The 19,665-nt window shown below is 40.1% G+C and overlaps 1 protein-coding gene across 1 annotated transcript in view; it reads right to left on the bottom strand.

Annotated features, from left to right (window-relative positions):
• The window catches only part of LOC131980340 (collectin-12-like), a 60,916-nt gene extending 41,474 nt beyond the window's left edge, over positions 1-19,442 (bottom strand). The window contains 2 exon segments of the mRNA XM_059344560.1: positions 14,529-14,579; positions 19,047-19,442. Of these exon segments, the coding sequence (XP_059200543.1) occupies positions 14,529-14,579; positions 19,047-19,053 (58 nt within the window). The 5' untranslated portion in view covers positions 19,054-19,442.
• Positions 19,443-19,665: the final 223 nt, after the last annotated feature.

Consider the following 19,665-nt stretch of genomic DNA (forward strand, 5'->3'; position numbering starts at 1 on the left):
TGAAGAATGAAATCCAGGTTCACTGTGTGTCTCCTGCTCTCACTGTGTATAGGGAGATGTGGAGGAAAATAGTTGGAGTTTTAGGGAAGTGATGTTGGTCCACTGTGAGCTGGCAAGCAAACATGGTGTTGGCAGGCAGGATTTTGTAATGTAATAGAGAATTAATATTCCCAGGGAAAGCTGTAAAACACAAGTCAAATAGCACCTGCAACTGCACCGTAAAACGAATGTTTTTAAAGCAAGTACACTTCTGCAAACACACCAAGGACTTATTAACTTATGGTAAACTATATTTCAACTCCACAATTACACTTCTATCATCACTTGTCATTCTAAATAATGATTATAGGCACACATGCCTGTGCTGTATAACTGGGCCTGAACCAGCAATGGCTTGGAGAACCATTTAATCAGTTTTATGCTAAGAAGAGACCAGTTTATATGAATATGCTGTGGTTCTAGTAAAAATGGTCAGACCAGCATGATTATCCATTATGACACAAGTGAAAACAAACCAAGGTCTCCATCATAAAGCTCTTTCTCTGAAGGTGCAGGATTGAGAACAGTGAGGGTTAGCGTTAGTTAGCCCTGTAGCATTAAATGCTAATTTATGGTTTGTGCTGCAGTTTGCAATGCAAAGATTTCACCCCCATCTGGAACATTACATTTCCAACTAAAATACAGAACATTTACGGTAACAACATGCACTTCTTTTAAAAACAGACGTTTCAATTGCCGTCATTTCACATCCATGAATTTAGAAAAACATGGAAGCCATAAAGTCACTTTATTGGCCTGAGAGGAGCGCTAGAGACCCCCTGGCTCCTCCTGCTCATGTTCCAGTGTTGGCATGTTGGAATGAGGTCATTTCAAGTAAAACAGGACCATGTGAAGCTCAGAGAGAGTGAGAAAAGGGGGTTGATGACCATGTCAGTCACACCATCATCCATCCTCTAGTCTTTGACTTGTTAGAATGTGCAGTTATTCTGCCCTCATTCTCTTATGTGTGCACAGCTCTGCAAAGAGCCAAACTTGTCTTCAATAAAGGTTTAAAACAATAATTAGTATAAAGCAGTGGCGGGCGGTGCATTTCACACTTAGGCCTTCAGTGATGTCCAACTTAGTCGATTAAATACCTTTCATTATGCCAGCATTTATAACACCAGGACTGGAGAGTAGTTAGAAACACACTTAAACACTACTAGGCATTGCATCACCTCAGTTGTGTACAAAATGGGCTATTATCCGGCGCATTTTAAAAATCAACAATACCGCATTAGCAATTAAAACATATCTGATATGCTACTGTCAAAACTTAAAAATAAAAGGGTCTTTAAAATTATCTTTCCAAAAAGTTTTATTAAATGAGTCCACAAAGAATATGCAAGCTTTAACAAGATTGTACAATAAATTGCAAAATCGCAGTTTAATATCAGAAAGACACTAACAAGACGGCCATACTTTGGCGACAGCGACACAATAAACAAGTCTCTTTGTAAAAAAACGTTTTCATGTCAAAACGTGACATATCACGACTTTCTGTGACCTGTTGCTTTGAGTACAACCACACAGCTCACGGCCCACCACTGGTATAAGGTAGTGCCAAAATGAATGAGTGCAATAACAACAAACTGTTCAGTTACCTTCTGTGTGTTGTCTCTTAGCCAGGAAGAAACAACGTAGCCTAAAATATCACCAATAAAACATCAACATTAAGGCCCAAATCAGCCTTGGGTTTCACCATAGGACAAGGCATGAAAAACATAGAAAACATACATCGGGCAATCGTCTCAACACATACATTCATAAAAATACAACTCACAAAACAGTGTAAAAACTGCAGCAGTACCATGTATGTTGTCTAGCGAACCCTGGTTTCATTCTTTACCTTGACAGCTCTTGGGATATAGGACTTCTTGCACATGTTACTGTTGGCAAGCTATAACGTTCAACAGTCTGGGTTGTTTTCAATGAGAGTGACGATCTTTGCCCGCGACTTTTACATGACTGAGCGTCTCATGTTTTTCCGCTGTATGAGATGTTGAGAAAAGCCTAAACTCAAGCAAAAAAAGCACCCAAAGCCATTTGCATTGTCGAGAGGACGATCTTGATTTCGGTGGTTGCACAAGCAACAATGAAAAAAGACAAGGCTTGAAGACTTCAACAATGGAAAGGCAGTGCAGTGTGCCTTGTATCTTGCAATCTGCAAAAAGTGCAAAAAACAAACAAACATACTCATAGAGTAAACAAGAGTTAGTAAAAAAGTAGTATTGCAAAAAAAACATCATCATTTAAGCCCAAAGAAGGCAAATATACAGATACTGAGAATACTGTATTAGCATAACACTAGCCTCAGATAGCTAGAACATGGCTAGTTCACTTTGCTAGCTGTAAACTGATCACAGAAAAACTATTATTGAAAACTATAAAAGGTTTTAGTATTTGCTGGGTCACAGATTTGACCAAAAATCTTTTTTTTAAAAGCTGGTTAGCGGAAACTACTACAGTTCTGACTCTGTGCCAGTAGGGGTTGCTACAGCATCTGAAACTGCTAGGGGGCAGAACCAAAACAAGCTAATCAACTTCAAAATGCCCCCAAATAATACATTATATTGGATCCAGTCTGTCTTGCCCAATAATGGCTGTTCAGGTTTGGCTCAAGAAGCCAATTTCAATCCTAAAAAGGGATCCAATTCAACGTGAGAGGTACTTCAGAGTTTATATTTGGTTCCAAACGGCGCAGTGAGTAATGTCGTCTGCTAACACATGAAACATGGTGATTATAAAAGAACCCACATGGGACAAGCAACGGCCCCTTCAATGACAAAACCCCACGTGAGATATAAAACAGTATCTGTCACTGGTTCAAGTCATTTACAGGGTTATACAAAGTGCACAAGAGGGTCCAGTAAAAGCAAGAACTTACGGGATGATGTATTTTTGGAATGAAACCTTCATGTAGCAATGTGCTGTACCTCTGATCTCATCAGTTCTCAAGAAGTCATCTTTGTCCAACTCATTTCCCTATTACCAGGAAAATTGCTGTTATGAATCTGTCACGTTTTTCTCTGGTAAAACTCTGAGCCTAGCCTTTATCATCTGACTCTCTCATAACTCGTAGCATCTGTTCGACTGGGCACAATTTATCTTTGAGAAATCTTTGAGAAATCCTGAACCATCCTTCTTTCCTCCAGTGCCCCTTTCTTATCTGTCTACTCTCTTATCATCAAAAAGACTTGAGAATTATGTTTCTCTCTCTGGTTTTACCGCTGTATGCAACTTCAGCCAAAATTTCAACCCAGAGCAGAAAATACAATGTCTACTCTTGTGTGTTTCAGTAAATTGTTGAACTGAGCCCCACTTTGTGTCACTGTGCTCTTCACGCACTTGTCACTGCTTTTTTTTGAGAATCAGCTCAGAAAGGTCAAACCAGCAGATGCTGATCTATAGTTTACAAGCCACGGAACAGACGTGATCAGATTGCTCCACAACAAATTTGCTGCTTTCGGTTTGTGAAATGTGGATCCGTGTCAGACACATTTATAATTGTAACCATGTTATTCTGCAGAGAGATATTATTTCCCACACTGGAGAACTAGCTGTGCCTTGGAAGACATCTAAAAATCTGACGGAGTGAGATCAGTCAAAAGGCATGGCTCTTAATCTCTACCTCACCACAACAACATGAACACAAATAAACTGAGACATATTTTGTCTTGCGGGTTAAGAATATATCATTACATGTTCATATGAGCCCCAAACGGCTGCTCTGATGCCAAGTTGAACACTAGTTTTATCTCCACATCTGTGCAGTTGGGTTCTCGTGTGGTCACGCCAGCTGGGTGGGCCGCCGTGGAAGCACTTAAGATACTGAATCAGCAACAATCATCGGCCTGGTGATCACCAGTCTGTGCTGTGCTGAGCTCCAGCCCATCACTGAACACCACTTTCAAGCTTCATCGCCCAGTAGAGCCAATAAAACCGCTAAGTGTGGACTCAGCCAGCCATCCAGCAAAGTCTGGCTTTACTTTTGGGCTAAGACGCTGACCACAGAGCGGGTGGTCTGACTGCCAGCTCAGGCAAGTGTAGCTGCACTGTGGTCCACATCAGAACTATGTAAAGTATTAATAAACTAATAACCTTTCATCAACAAATGCCATATTCTGATTGTCCAAAGGAGAACACATTTTCACACCTATTGCTGGATATATTTGGTCATTCTCATTGGGTCACTTTTAACCCTTGTGTGGTGTTCGGGTCTGTGGGACCCGTTTTCATTTTTTATTCATTTATTAATTAATTTTTCAAACTAAGACTCACTGACTTTGGCTCATTTTCTGTGAAGAACATAAATCAGAATACATATTTAATGACCACACACCATACACCACCCCTACACATTTCTATTACATATAAGATGTCCGGGTCCACAGGACCCGGGGCTAATAGAAGTGTGGAAATTGATGTTCAGTCTGTCTTGACTGATATGTTTACTCTGTGTTCATGTGTTCAGCTTGTGTTGTGCATCATCTGTTCAGTATTTTAACATAAAAGTGTTTGATTGTGAGGCATTAAAAGCCACAAAATGCAACGGGTCCATCAGACCCACAAACACTGGCTGAGTAACAACAATATGAACATTACACAAATAACAAGTTATAAATGTGACCTAACAAAGGTAAAGGGCAAATATTAACCATATATATTGTTTATACTGCTTGTAATTGGGATAAGGTAAACATCTGTTCAGTATTTTAACATAAAAGTGTTTGATTGTGAGGCATTAAAAGCCACAAAATGCAACGGGTCCATCAGACCCACAAACACTGGCTGAGTAACAACAATATGAACATCACACAAGGGTTAATTAAATGTGGAGAGGTTTTAAGATTGTGCTCAAAAAGAATCAAATAACCAGTCTGGCATCTGAATTGCTCTGCCAAGGTGTGTGGCTGTGCCATTTATCAATCTAATCTGTTTTTGGTTTGAGTTGCAGAGTGTTGGAGATATCAGCTGGATAGAAGTCTGCCTCCTCTTAAATATAATGGAACTAGGTGTCACTTGGCTTGTTGATCCATTATATTTAAGAGAAGGCTGACATCTTTATGGCCAGTAACTCAACAGTAACACTCTGCAACTCACACAGAAACAGTCTAGACTGATAAAAAGCACTGCAGGTAAAGGTTGATTCTGGGGTGAGGATACCACCTTCCTCTGCCAGTCACAGAAACAGCAAAAGACAGCAAAATCAGCATGGATCTAACTGACAGCTGGAGATATATACATTCTCCAGGCACTTAATTAGGTGAAGTGTGTACCTAATAAAGTGGCGGTGTGGTCTTCAACAGCTGTAGCCCATCTGCTTCAAGTTTGGACGTGTTGTGCGTTCTGAGATGATATTCTGCGAACCTGGTCTCACAGGAATCTGTGAAATAGCCACGGATTCGCTTAACTCAAAATCCGTGGAATAGCCACGGAATAACTCAAATTTCCGTGAAACTGACACGGATTTCGCTACAATGCAAGTTAATATTTGTTGCTATTGGTTTGTTCCAAGTCACGTGACTTTTAAGGTCCCGGCGGTCAGAACAAAAAACATGGCGGACAGTTCCCTCATTTTTAGTGAAAAAATCAATATTTTGACTTAGTTTCTGCATAAAAATGGATTTTGATCACATTTCTAGCGAGAAATATATGTGTTATTTTCTAAATATTCACTCAGTGAATGTACATAATCACTTTGTATGTTGGAATAGCCACGGGATATGACTGTCATTAACTTGCATTGTAGCGAAATCTGTGTCAGTTTCACGGAAATTTGAGTGATTCCGTGGCTATTCCATGGATTTTGAGTTAAGCAAATCCGTGGCTATTTCACGGATTCCTGTGAGACCATGTTGTATTCTGCATACCTTGGTTGTAATGAGTGGTTATTTGATTTACTGTTGACTTTTGACTTTTCAGATCGTTCTCTGTAAACCCTAGAGGTGATTGTGCCTGAAAATCCCAGTAGACCAGTTTCTGCCTGTCTGGCACCAACAACTATGCCACGTTTAAAGTCACATAAATCCCCTTTCTTCTCCATTCTGATGCTCGCTTTGAACTTCAGCAGCTCGTCTTCAACATGTCTACATGTCTAATGCATTAGTAGCTGCCATGTGATTGGCTGATTAGATATTTGCATTAACATGCAGTTGAACCTAATAAAGTGGCCGGTGAATGTAGACACAGAAATGTCTTAAACCAGCATATCTTGATTTACATGACATGTGAAGCTTCTACTAACTCCTAGCTATCAATAATGCTTTGTGATTCACAAATGAAATGTACTCCTTCATTGGATTAGAGTTGTGGTTGATATCTCAAAATTGCAACGATAATTAAAGAAGTAAGTGAGAAAATCTGTTTTTGTGCAACATGGATGAACCAACACTGAACTTTTTGTACTAAACAGCTTAACACTGTGCAGTTTAATCCCACAAACATAAAATGTGTTGTAAGTGTGTTCAGGCAGATCGGCTGGTTCTGATATTGGTGCTCCGCAGCAGATGTACAGATGTGAAAACACAAACACATGCCTGACTTAAAACGGTCATCTGAAACACTTGAGAGCTGAGTCAAAGTAAAAAATATCTCTCTTCTTTGCAGACATTTGTTCAGTATCTCCAAAAAACTACAAGCACCAAAGCATAAACAAGAAAAACAGTGAGTGGTGTGCTGGTGTGGCGCCAACGTAATCACAGCCAGAACAACAAACGCAGGTCTGAGAGTCGGCTCCGTGACTCACAGCAGAACAAAGACAAATACACATCTTTCATTCGAGCTTTCTGCTGTTTTTTAAAAAAAGGGAGGAAGCAGCAAGGTTGATGTTGGCGCTCTCTGGAGCCAAGAGACTTCGATTAAGTGTAACACTGCAGCCGAGAACTTCTTTAGACGGTCTGAGACTTGTTGACAGAAAATGGAGTCAGATACTTGCAGAACTTGTGTGTGTTATTCTTGTGATTGAGCCAAAACCTGGGCTGAAATGAGAGCTTAACAAACATCTATTATGTGAAAGAAGACACCCTATCAGATGACAGTTGGTTGCAGCCGAGTCGTTACCATTGGTCAGCGTATCCCTCAGGGACACGTAGCATCGAGTGGTGTGAAGATGTTTGATGAGGTGGTTAGCCTGACTTCAGTGAAACCAACTGTTAAACTGCTATATTTATATATAACTGCTTACTGACAGAGGCTTCACTGCAACTCCAGAACTGTCATGTTTTATATCTGAAATCCTTTTTCACTGACATATTGACTTAGGAGCTCCTTCTCTAATGTCTGCATAGAAATGGCTGCACCGTGTGTGTGTGTGTGTGTGTGTGTGTGTGTGTGTGTGTGTGTCTAATAAGTGTCTGCTAAGATAAGATGGAAGTCGAAGCAGCTGGAGCTCATTTTGATATCGTCGCTTGATAACCAATGAAGCTGTGCAGGAGTTCAGGCTGTTTCATATAGCATCCATTGATCAAAATGTTCTATGTTTGAAATGGCACTCCATTTGAACTATTTAGTGCTCTTACAAGCCGTCTTTCCATTAAAGTCAAATTTAATTTTGCAGTGAAATATAGCTGCATAAATCTGCTTTGGTCAGAAGATGGCGTTGTAATGTATTGCTGTAGGCTAATCCGTCAGTAAACAGGAGAAGAAGAAGAGATTGTGCGAGAGAGAGAAAACAGCAAGAAAAAAGAGGTTTGCTAATCTGATAACTTTGGCCACTCACGAGAGAAAACGGAGAGAAGTCTTCAGGAATTGGATTCAGATGGGCAACTTATAATTGGTCTTTCATGTCAGCTTGTCTTGACCGACAGAGCGGAAACAGCTGATCAGTCATGTAAGTTAAATGTTACTGAGTCCAAGTGAAGGCCAAGACCAGGTCCAGTCGAGTCCAAGTCAAGACTCAGTACAAAGGCAGTCAAGAGTCCAGAGTAAACTGAGCCCCAGTCATGAGCGCTAAGGTAATAATGCTAATATAGTAGTTAGAATAGACATAAATAATCTATCTATAAACAAGATTTATTAATCTTCTAATATCAAATAATATAATGCATCATGTTGGTAGAATCAGGCAACATCCTGTAAAACTGATACCGAATCAGCAGCCAGGAACAACTTGGAGCAACCTGAGACCAAGACCAAGACAATTCTGAGTCCAACAAGACCTGAGACAGACAAACAGACAGAAAGTGGTACTCTGTTGAAACTTAAATACTAGTTACATGTTTATTTGTGCTGTAAAGTTGGACATGGGTGTCTAGAGTTATTGACTGAGCCAGCCTCATGTGGCCATTCGAAGAACAGAATTGTCCATGAAGAATGTTTTTTGTAGCGATTAATAAAACTGTTATTCTACTCTTTTCTTTAAGGAGGTGATAAAAGACTGACAAAAAATACAACAGAAAAAGGCATTTTGCCTTTAGAAATCATTCTTTAAATAATATTTCATGAACAGGGGGAACCACTGGAGTTATAAAGGTGGAGAAGTTTGGGTAACACTTTACAATAACCATCATTTATAGATGGTTAATAGACCATTTATAAATGGTAAACAGATAGTTTATTAAAGTTTAATCATCATTTATAAACCGTATATAGGCCATTTGGTTGGTAAATAGAAAATGTATTAATGTTGAACTATAATTTATAAATGCCAGATAGATGGTATATTAATGTAAGTTGAAAGTAACTTTATCATTAACAAACAATGGCATTATAATTATTAGCTTATTAATAGTTTTACACTCATTATAACATTTTAATACCAATGTTAAGTATGTAAATTAGTTAAAAATGATTCAAACACCTTTAAGAAATTGTTTGAAAACATTTAAAGATTAAATATGTATAGCACTTTGTAAATGGTTAATAATTGGTTTATAAACCATCTATAAACACCACTTAGATGGTTATTGTAAAGTGTTACCGAAGTTTGTAAAAGGCCTGCAAGGTAAACCTGCAGCAGATGATAAATCTACATCAGAAGTCTCAGCTATCAAAACAAAGAGCACTAAATTGATGAAGGGACCAGGACATCCCAGCTGAAGATCTGCTGACTGCATGCATATTTATTCTTCTCTTCATTTGCCTCTCTATCAGCTGTATGGAGCTGAGGGTTAACACCGGTGAGTGCAGGTTTGTTCAGCTGACCTGCAGCTGACCTCGGCCTGTCCTCTCCACTAAAGCTTTCAGCAGAAATCCTCATGGCATGCGTTACGCCGGCCCCTGCTGGGACGCAGTGATTTGTGCCGTGTCTGGGACGCATTCCCGCCTGCCTGTCATTGGTCAATCCGGGATTGACCCTCCATCCTTTTGACCAGTCACAGACCGCTGCTGCAGATCTGCAGGTCTGGGATAAAACCAACAACAAGTCGAGCCAGCAGTGCTCTGTGTTGTTTTATCGCTCTCTCTTTCTGTTACCCTGTTGTTAACGTCTACTTCTTTGTAATCCTTTAATGTTTTCTCCCGCTCTCCTCCTCCTCAGACTCACTCCGCTTTTTATTGAAAACACGAGCGAGTAATCTTTCATTAGGACGACAGAACACGGACTCTGTGCATGCATGTCCTTGGGGGGGTTGTAAGTAACAGGCATGCATTCCGAAAACATTCTTTTCTGGTAATAAAGTCCCTGTAAATTAAAACCACTTGCTGTTGTGCTCCCAAAAATAAGTTGAGGAAGGAATGCAACCCCTCAGCCCAAAATAAAACTGTTGACAAATATTTCCCCCTTGAATCAGAAGAAATTAAAGCAAATTAATAAAGGCAGAAACAAACACCAAGATAAAGAAAGTAAATACATTTTTGTCTTCTCCACTTGAGGTTGAATTTTTTTCTCTTTTTCCATCCGCCTGCTCCCTCTCGCTCCTTGGCACATTGCTGACACAGCACAGCCCAGCACGGACCCTGAGGGCCCACAATGCCTGCTCCCTCTCCACCTCTCTCTGCCTGAGTATATAGGTTTGGACTGAATAAACTTCCAGTATGGATGCAGGAAGTGGCTCAGCAACTTCTCAGGTTTGGACTTACTCTTGGTGGGATAATAGACCTCTTGTGGAAAGCAGATGTCAAAATGAGTCAAAGACCTCATTCCTCTCCGCACTGAGGACATATGAGAAGCAGAGAACACATTTCTCTGCCGGCACACAAGTATGTGTGGAAGCCACAGACAGACAACACGTGAAAGTAATAGTTCAACATTTGGAAAATACTCTTATACTGCGTCCGACATCACACGCTAAGCTCCACACACACGACATGTATAGTTACCAGCAGCTCGGTACCTGACAGCAAGAATGATGAACCTCAAGTTTTTTTATAATATAAACTTTCTCTTAAATTGAAACATCAGAGCTGATGGCATTATTTCCCCCCCACTAGTGTTTTCCCTTCTGTGCCCTGATTGGCTATTAAAGTTCCTCAGTGTGTCCTTGAGATTGGATGCTAGAGATCAATTATTTGTATACAAAAATTCACAATGCATGTGCAAACTGATTTAACAAAAAAGACTCTCTCAATCTCAAACTTTCTTTATTTTACTGTTGAAAATGGATAGGCAAGTATAAAAATATATATGTATATGTAAATGTATACAATAATAATGATAAATTAAGACATTTATGAGTAAATTTTTCAGTTTTCTTGTGTATTTCAGCCTAGTTCTGATTACTTCTGCAACGTTGCGCAATTGTGCGTGGCGCTGGAGTGACGTGTTCACATTAAGGGTCTGTGCAGAGAATGAAAGCATGGTGGAATATGCAAGAAAGCTAGCTAGCTAGCTGCTAAATTAATAACATTCCTATTAACTTAATTCTTCATCCACACAATCGTGCACAAGCTGCTGTCACAGTCTGCTGTCACAGTCTGCCATTGTATGTATAATGAATGAATATTGTCTTCACTAGTGCATTGCATTGTGGGATATTTATGCCTGGAGTAGTATGCAATTCGCATACTCTAGGTTCACACTAGGCTTTCAGACATACTGAAAATCTTGTTTCAGCGTATTAAACAGCATGTTAGCATTGAAATTCAGATGCAGCCCATCTCTATTTCTTGCTGAGGGCGAGATAAGATCATTGATACCACTCTCATACACTCACCGGCCACTTTATTAGGTACACTAGCTGAACTGCTTGTTAACGCACATATCAATCATATGGCTGCAACTCAATGCATTAAGGCATGAAGGCATGGTGAAGATGAGCTGCTGAGGTTCATAGTTAGCATTAGAATGGAGAAGAAAGGTGACTTAATCGACTTTGAACGTGGCATGGTTGTTGGTGCCAGACCAGCCAGATGGTGTGAAAAAGAGAAAATATCCAGTGAGCAGCAGTTACCTGGACCAAGAGGTCAGAGGAGAATGGCCAGACTGGTTCGAGATGATAGAAAATTACAACCAAGGTCTGCAGACGACCATCTCTGACACACACCACGTCCAACCTTGAAGCAGATGGGCTGCAGCAGCAGAAGACCTTGAAGTTATTTGAGAGGTTGCTATGAACATTTTGAGATTTTTAAAGCCTATGCAGGCATTAAGTGTCTGATACTCAACAGACACATTTTTGGTGGAATGCTCCTTTAACCCTTGCTCCTGTACAGCTGCTTAGCAGTCAGAGGTCAAGCAGCGAGAGTAAAAAGTACAGATGTTTTGAATAAATAATGTGCTCAGTCAATCTTGTGCAAAACCAACCTCTCCTCTTATAAAGAAAGTTAAATAAACACATATTCAGGGGTTAAGCAGATGTGTTGATTGATTGTGATGACACACAATGTGGATTCCTCCTGCACCCACGCTTCCTGACATACGACTGCTGAGTGTTTGGATGACACAAATTCTCTCAAACACCTCTTAAACCAGAGGGACCACTATGACCGTTTCAACCCAAAGTGTTGAAACTTGATCTCTGCTCTGACAGAAGCAGGAGAGAGATATTCAGACACACCAATACATCACAGGGAAAGTTGTGCTTTTTCGCAGCTATCAAAAAAGAGAAAAAACTACAGCTAAAAACAGGCAAATAATTAGATTAGAGGCTGTGAAGATGAAGAAAAAGTATTTGTATTGATGAGTGACATTTAGTGCTACAAGTCAATGTCAAAGATCAAGACAATGATACAAAGTTTAGCACAAAAACTCAAGACTCGTTCTTGTTTGGCTCTCAGCGAAGGTGGTCATTTTTCTTTCCTCTAACTTCCCTTATCTCCGCTGCTTCGCCTCCTCTCGTCTGGTCTACTGTCTTTTACTTTGAAAGACTCTCTCTGCACTGCTCTCCAAAACTAAAAACCATGGATTTGATCAACTGGTCTCTCAGGGGAATTGACACCATCTTCTCGACGAGAAGCCTGAGTTCGGGGGAGCCCACCTGTCCTGCCGGGACATTCGCAGCTGGCTACACGATGGAGGCGTGGGAGAGGTGGTGAGTCGTGTGCCTGGCGGCTCTTTCCGTGGAGGATATTGACGATATCTACCTATTTGGAACCATGATTACAGGTCTTTTGCTGACTGGATTAAGCATTGCCCTGGTTTATCAAGGAGTACAGAAAATGGTGACAACTGTCCAAAGCCCCATAAGGCTGCCCGACGTGATTGAGGCGGTGGGCATGACATCTTGGAGAAGCTGGCGGCTTAGCACAGGCAAATGGATCGAATCGGAGACCAGAATGGACAAGAAGGGTAGCCGTGAAAATTAAATGTGGCCACTCACCCTAAGCCCAACTATTCCAATCTTATCTGGCCCCCCAACCAGCTGGCCTCAAGGTCATTGCCAGAACAGCAATTCTCCTGGAAGGACACTGAGAGTGAGATGCTCGCCGAACTCCCACAGACTCCTGCTGATTGTTGACTCTGTCTGGAACCTGACCAAGGCTGTCTCCATGGCAACTTGCTGTGTTATCACTGCGAACTGAGGCACTGACTGATTGGGATGCTGGCGAGACGACTCAACAGGCGTACACACATGCCTGATATTGGCTGCTGATGACTTTGGTGTTCAGGTTTTCAGATATTTAAAAGTATGATGATAAATCCTTAAAGCCTTCACCGCTTTGGAGCCCCAGTATGTCTGTGACCAGCGCTGTCATGGCTGGAGGACCGGATGGCTGCTTGTCTGCACTGGCTACCTCCATTCCCCAAGCCCCCTCCCCTATTGCAAGTCAAAAGTTTTTCATGGTGTGAAGTGTATTCAGTATGTGCTCATGTTGCTCCCCTATCCTCTTGTTAAGCTTTATTTCTACCATTCCTGTCTTCCTGTCCTGTCCACCCCTTTGTCATTGTATGTATGTTTATGTATATGTATGGACGGGTTGATGGTCATTTCTTGGTCCTAGTACTAGTTACTCTGTTCAGTGACAATAAAGTTAAATCTCATCATCTCAATCTCATCATCTCATCTAAGAGGTAGATGTGGCTTATTTTGTTAACTGTTTCTACACAAAAGATACTCAGGGATTAGTGCCAATATTTAAAACTAAGTTAAAGAATATTTGGGCTAGGTACAGAGGCATCTCTTGAAAAACTACACAGTAAAATCAGCATACCCAAATTAACACTGTAAGAGTTGATTTTAACACTTTTAAAGTGTCTATATGGGTCCACACCTCAGAGTGTTAATTTAACACTTTTTCGAGTGTTGGTACCTTTATACTGAGTTAGTGTAAATTTGACTCTTTTTGGTGTTAAATTTTAACTCCAAAAAGAGAGGTGTGGACCCATATAGACACTTTAAAAGTGTTAAGATCAACTCTTACAGTGTTAATTTGGGTATGCTGATTTTACTGTGTATTAATGCTAAAAAAAACAGTCTTTGAGAGCAAGTTAAACATCTCATGGAAAACCCTTTCAATAGAAGGTTTTGCATATTTTGCTAAAATCTCTCTCGGTAGAAATGAGTGTCAGGAGAGCCGCTTGATCTCCAGGAATGTGTTAATGTTACATTTTTGAATGTGCTTCACACAGCTGGAGAAGTTACCAACATCTGGCCAATGGGTATAATTTTTTTATTAGCTGATGAGTGAGCGAGATTATGAACCTGTCTGGAAAATTTGGATCTCAGAACCAGATATGTTTAAAGAAAAGGAAATCAGCAGAACCTTTTGGAGGCTGATTCTCTTGGTTTTAGACCAGGAGAAGTTATTATGTGTGCTGACTGGAAACAAAAGAGATGCTGATAAGGTTGCAGTCAGGCGACTGGTCAGGAACACCCAGGATGCTGCGGTTACCCTTTCCTTGTACCAAACTGCTGATATAAGAGAGAAATAAAAATGAAAGCAGCAGCCAAAAATAAGTTTGTTTCTGGGAAACGAGGTGTGGCCTCTTTTTAACCTTGTAGATTATTGTCTGTGGATCACAGCCAAGCCAAATATTGTATTTAAAGAAAATACTCTAGATGCAATTTACTCGGAGAATTGACATCACTGATGTGCCATAGGGGAAATTAACCAGTGAAGGTGGTCCTTTAAGTTCTCAGCTGGAAGTCAAGAAGTCACTTGATACTCACCAAACCTCTTATAACCGAAGGACTGCACCTCCTCCTCATCAGCAAAGTCGTCTGCAGGGAGAGAGAAAGGAATGAATTAAAAATTTGAAGAAGAAGAACACTAGCACGCCTCCACCAAAGCATGCTCTCTATCATAATATCAAAATTATGAATTAAGGCTAAGTTAAAGAACTAATGTTTCTGATTATTCCAACAACACATAAATGCAGCACAACTCCATCTTTAAATGTTTTCGAAAGTGAAAAATAATAAGTGTTTCCCCCCGTGATACGGATCCTCTCCAAAATTTAACAGGTTCTTTCTCGACACAAGATTTTGAATTACGTATCTATTTAGACTGTATAAATAGCTTGTCTGACATTAATACATGGATGGTTAATCCATGTTTCACAGAGCAGGGATAGTGGTTATTTAAGGTTTTAGACCATTAGTTTTTGGAGAAAAACATCTACTATGACACAATATTATGTCCTGTTTAGATAACAACATCACAGCCATAATGATTTAAACCAGTAGTTCTCAACCTTTTTGAGTCGCGACCCCCAATTTAACATGCAAGTTGTCCGTGAACCCCGCTCATGCAAGTTGTCCGTGAACACAATCTCACACGCACAGTTAAGATCACCCAAAAAAGAAACAAAATGACTAAAAAAGGAAACAAAATGAGCAAAAAAGACACAAAATGACCAAAAACGACACAAAATGACCAAAAAAAGACACAAAATGACCAGAAAAGACACAAAATGACCAAAAGAAGACACAAAATGACCAAAAAAAGGACACAAAATTACCAGAAAAGACACAAAATGACCAAAAAAAGACACAAAATGACCAAAAAAAGACACAAAATGACCAAAAAAAGACATTAAGTGACCAAAAAGACTAAAATACATGAACACTTTAAAACAGTGGAGACAGAGCTGACTTCCAAAATGATTTGGTGACCCCCAGAAATCATCTCGCGACCCCAATTGGGGTCCCGACCCCCAAGTTGAGAATAGCTGATTTAAACAATCAAAAATGAGACTTCAGACTTCATAGTACCACATCTACACATTTACTGCAAGTATAAATTGTTGTCAGTGATGTGGAAAACTTGCACTTCAGCTCAATTTTACCTCCATTCTGTGCAAGCAAAGCCATTCCTTGTGTAGGGCTTATATTAAACAAAAACATACTCAGTCTTGCTCAGATGAGCTCAGCTCTTTTAAGTAAACTCTCTTTTTCTTTCTGGTGTTACTTCTATCTCCTATGACCTGACAGGCCCTGACATCGTCTCCTTTCAAGCTGATTTTACGTCTGTGGGAAAGCACTCGGCCAACTTCAAAGCTTCTTTCCTGTGTCATCATCTACGGCCAGTGGAAACAAAGAAGCACCACATGGCTCAAGCATCTTCAGACAAATAATATCTCCGTCTTAAATGCCAGAAGCAGTTAAGTGTGGTAATATGATAGTAATGGCTGAAGTATAGACTGAGAGCAGGTGAAGCTGATGGGATATTGTCTTATTTGTGTCTCTTCCTGAGTTTAATATGCAGGAATGTTCAGAAATGACTCACCATGGAGTTTAAACCTGCAAGAAATCACAGTTGCTCATGATGGAGAGCAGAGCGAGTGAAGAGGTGACAAGAGCAATCCAAACAGTTGTAAATAATCTGGAAACCACATTTTTCTTGAGGAATTTTCCTTTCCCAATACCCCCAATACTCTGTTTCCTGTTTGTGTTCCCCAGCAACATAATTGTGTCCCATTACAATGGTAATGTTACCGTAAGTGTGTTTGTCTTTTTTTTTTTTTTTTAAAGCCATTCGGGGAAATGGAGTTCATCACATTTTGCACAGTGCATTGGAAAATAGATATGTGAGTCAAACTTTGTCTAATATGGATTTTGGGATGGATATTCCTGGATGGAGTCATGATTCTGAAGAAAGATTGCTCAACTTCACAGGAACTGATTTCAGCTGGGACTGATTTGGTGAGTTTGCAGGTCAAACTATGTCTAAATTACACGTAACTCTTGATTACACAGAATTTTACAGACTAGATTTTGAGATATATTTGGCACTGGCTCCACATTGAAATGATCATTGAACAAATGTTATACCTAGTAAATAGAGCTCAAACTTTTCTGACCGCACATCACCCTATCGACCTCGATGTCTTTGGCCTGAAAATCGGTGTTCACTGGAATTAATGAAATTGTATTATATGTCAGTGGGTTTACCACTAATTTACCACTACATGTCATGTTGACCTGCATCCTGCAACAAACTAATGTTTGTCTCTTCAGTGATTATTTCTCAAGAATCAGAATCAGGTAAAAGAAGTCAAATGTTGATACATTTAATGGGACATATGATAATTTTCATTTTGGGTTGTATTTTCAGTTTCTACCAGAACACTTAATTTTCTCTCGTCATTCATATTTCAGCTGAAACTGAGCCTCCTCTGATTGGTCAGTGTTTCAAGCATCTGCATTCTCTGTGTCTCTGCACCATCATTGCAGCCGGGGAACGACTGTAACGGTGCTCCTGATGTGCTTGGCCTGCCAGATTGGCTCGACACATTATTGGAAAGTGCAGTTACAGCAATTTGTTTTCAGTGACAAGAGTGCTGGATGAACCATTACTCATTTAGTGGACAAGCTTGCTAGCAAAAGATGCGACAAGGCAAAAAGTATGCGCCAATCAATTAAGCATCATGATATGTTCATAGTATTTTATATCACCTAGACCTGCTTGATAATAACAATTAAAAAAGACATGGAAATCTCACTTTTTACGGATGGGACCTTTACGATTTTGCAGCTTTCTTAAGACAAAGTTTTCTCATTGGCTTCTATGGAGCTTTTAATCACATCTTAAAGCCTTTATTGGTGGAGTAAGTTCTGTCTACTAATAAAAAAAAACCTTTTTGGGATGTACAGCTATTTTCAGAGGCAAGAATTAACCCTCAAGCTTGTGGTTTATTCATCCTTAACAAACAAACAAACAAATAAAAAGACAACATGGCTCCAGGTGCATGCTGGTCCTACATATAAAGATGTCTAAAGTGCTGCTGAATTCTTATAAACAAAACAAAACAAAAAAAAACTTCACCAGGCAAACCCTGTAGAGTAAATCAAATTCAAAAAATAAATAAAATCTCCCACTACAGTCCTGTTAAAAACAAAAACATAATGGTGTTTATCCCATCGCCTCTCACTGTAATTACGGTAGCAACAGGAAGTGGCCAACATGCCAGTTACATCACAGAGTTGTTCACATTCATGCCCTCAATGCGGAGCTTTGTTTTCCTGTTCTCAGACGGACCACAAGGTGGCAGGATCGAGTCCCGTAGTGTTTGTAATAAAGGAGCACAGCCCGTTGACCCTCTGTGTCTTTGTGAGGATGACACGATGTCCCAAACATCAGCTCGCAACATCTGGGCGCACTTCAAAATAAATCTTTATGTAAATTCACGAGCTGTTGCCCGCTGACCGCCATGACTCAGTGTGTTGAAAGGCTGCAGAGTCATTGGATGAATGGCCCGGGGAGCCTTACCACAATAAAGCTGTTCATGCACGAGAGTCTCACTCCACTCAGTGTTTCCTTCAGAGCTGTTTTATTTCTTATAAGCGAGGAAACATTTTGTTCTGTTGCATTTTCTCTTTAACCCTATAAAGCCAAGTGTATCATATTAGATACAGTAATTTTTGAGACCTCTACATCATCAAAACCTGATGTATACATGTGTTGAAGATAAACAAACTGAGCAACAAATTGCACAAAAATACCGGATGTAGCAAAAATGATATGCAGGTTCCACGAGTGGATCAGTCATTGCTGCATTAAAAAACTTCATATCTGCAGATGTATGATGTTGTGTTGTATGGAAAAAATATGTATTTTGCATGTTTGAGGAAAAAGGAAAAGTTAAAAATGTTGTTGTTTGATGTTTTTGTTAGTTCAAGAAAAACAAACTGTGAGCAACAAATTGCACAAAAAGACCTGATGTATCAAATATGATACAAATTAGAATTCATATATGCAATTTATTTATTTTTTAAAATTCGTCAGCAAGTTAATAAGCACTCGGTTTTAAAAAAAAATTGAATTTTCTGGCAATTATTTCATGGTTCAGGCTTTATAGGGTTAAAGTATTTAAAAGTGAACATAAAGCAGTTTAACAGCACAGATAGTGTTTATTCTAAGGACTGGCTGGCTCTCTTGGTAAAGTTTTAATAGTATTTTTGGGGGTCTCTGTTGTGAATAGCTGTGTTAGTGGAGGTTAGTGTTTGATGTGCAGCAGCAGCCAGATGCAAAACAATCCCAAGCAGAGTCCGTTAATTGAAACCAGATGTCAGACGCGAGTTGTAGCCCACGCATTCCTCCCGTCTCAGACTGAGAGAAACAGCAGAAAAGTGACAAAGAAAGTGCGAAAAGGAATGTTGCACGAGCATAAAAATAGATCATCAATGAAATATTTGCATTTCACAATCTTTTTTTTCCTGCACGAGTGTGAATGTGAATGAGCCTACCTTTCATTGTGGCTTACAGGACTGTACCGTTGTGAAGCTGTTGTTTGAAGTCACATCCACAGCATCGCAGTGGCATTTGCCCTAAAAGAGCGTCCTCAGTCTGCCACTATCCACAATATCCAGCGTGACTTGGAGAAGTAAGAAATAAGAAGTCAGAGCTCCATCCGGGACGCAGGTAACTTTAGTGGCGCACCTCAGATGCTGCAGCAGCAAAAAGAGGAGTGAACTTTGCAAGTAGGGGTTGCAAGAGCAAGAGGGGGAGAAAAACTATCTTCTTCCTATTTATCTGCTAGTGTGGAGAGATGCTGAGATGAGGGTGAATCCCAGTCCAGCTCAGCTCTGTGCTGGTACCCGCAGCAGAAACCAGAGAAACTCAGAAAGCGAAGGAATCCAAACGTGAGAGGAAGTGGTGCGCCCGTAGGGCTGCTCGGAGAGAAACCACGTGTTCCCACATCTGTGAGCACCGTCTGCACCCCTGATTGCTCCGAGTGTGTGTTTGTGTGTGTGTGTGTGTGTGTGTGTGTGTGTGTGTGTGTGTGTGTGGAATTTGTAAAATTGCACAATTACAGTGAATGTTTTGGCTTAAATATAACATATTCACCATTAACAGGTATTACTG

The sequence above is a fragment of the Centropristis striata genome, chromosome 11 (genome assembly GCF_030273125.1).
Source record: "Centropristis striata isolate RG_2023a ecotype Rhode Island chromosome 11, C.striata_1.0, whole genome shotgun sequence".
Classification (NCBI taxonomy): Eukaryota; Metazoa; Chordata; class Actinopteri; order Perciformes; family Serranidae; genus Centropristis; species Centropristis striata.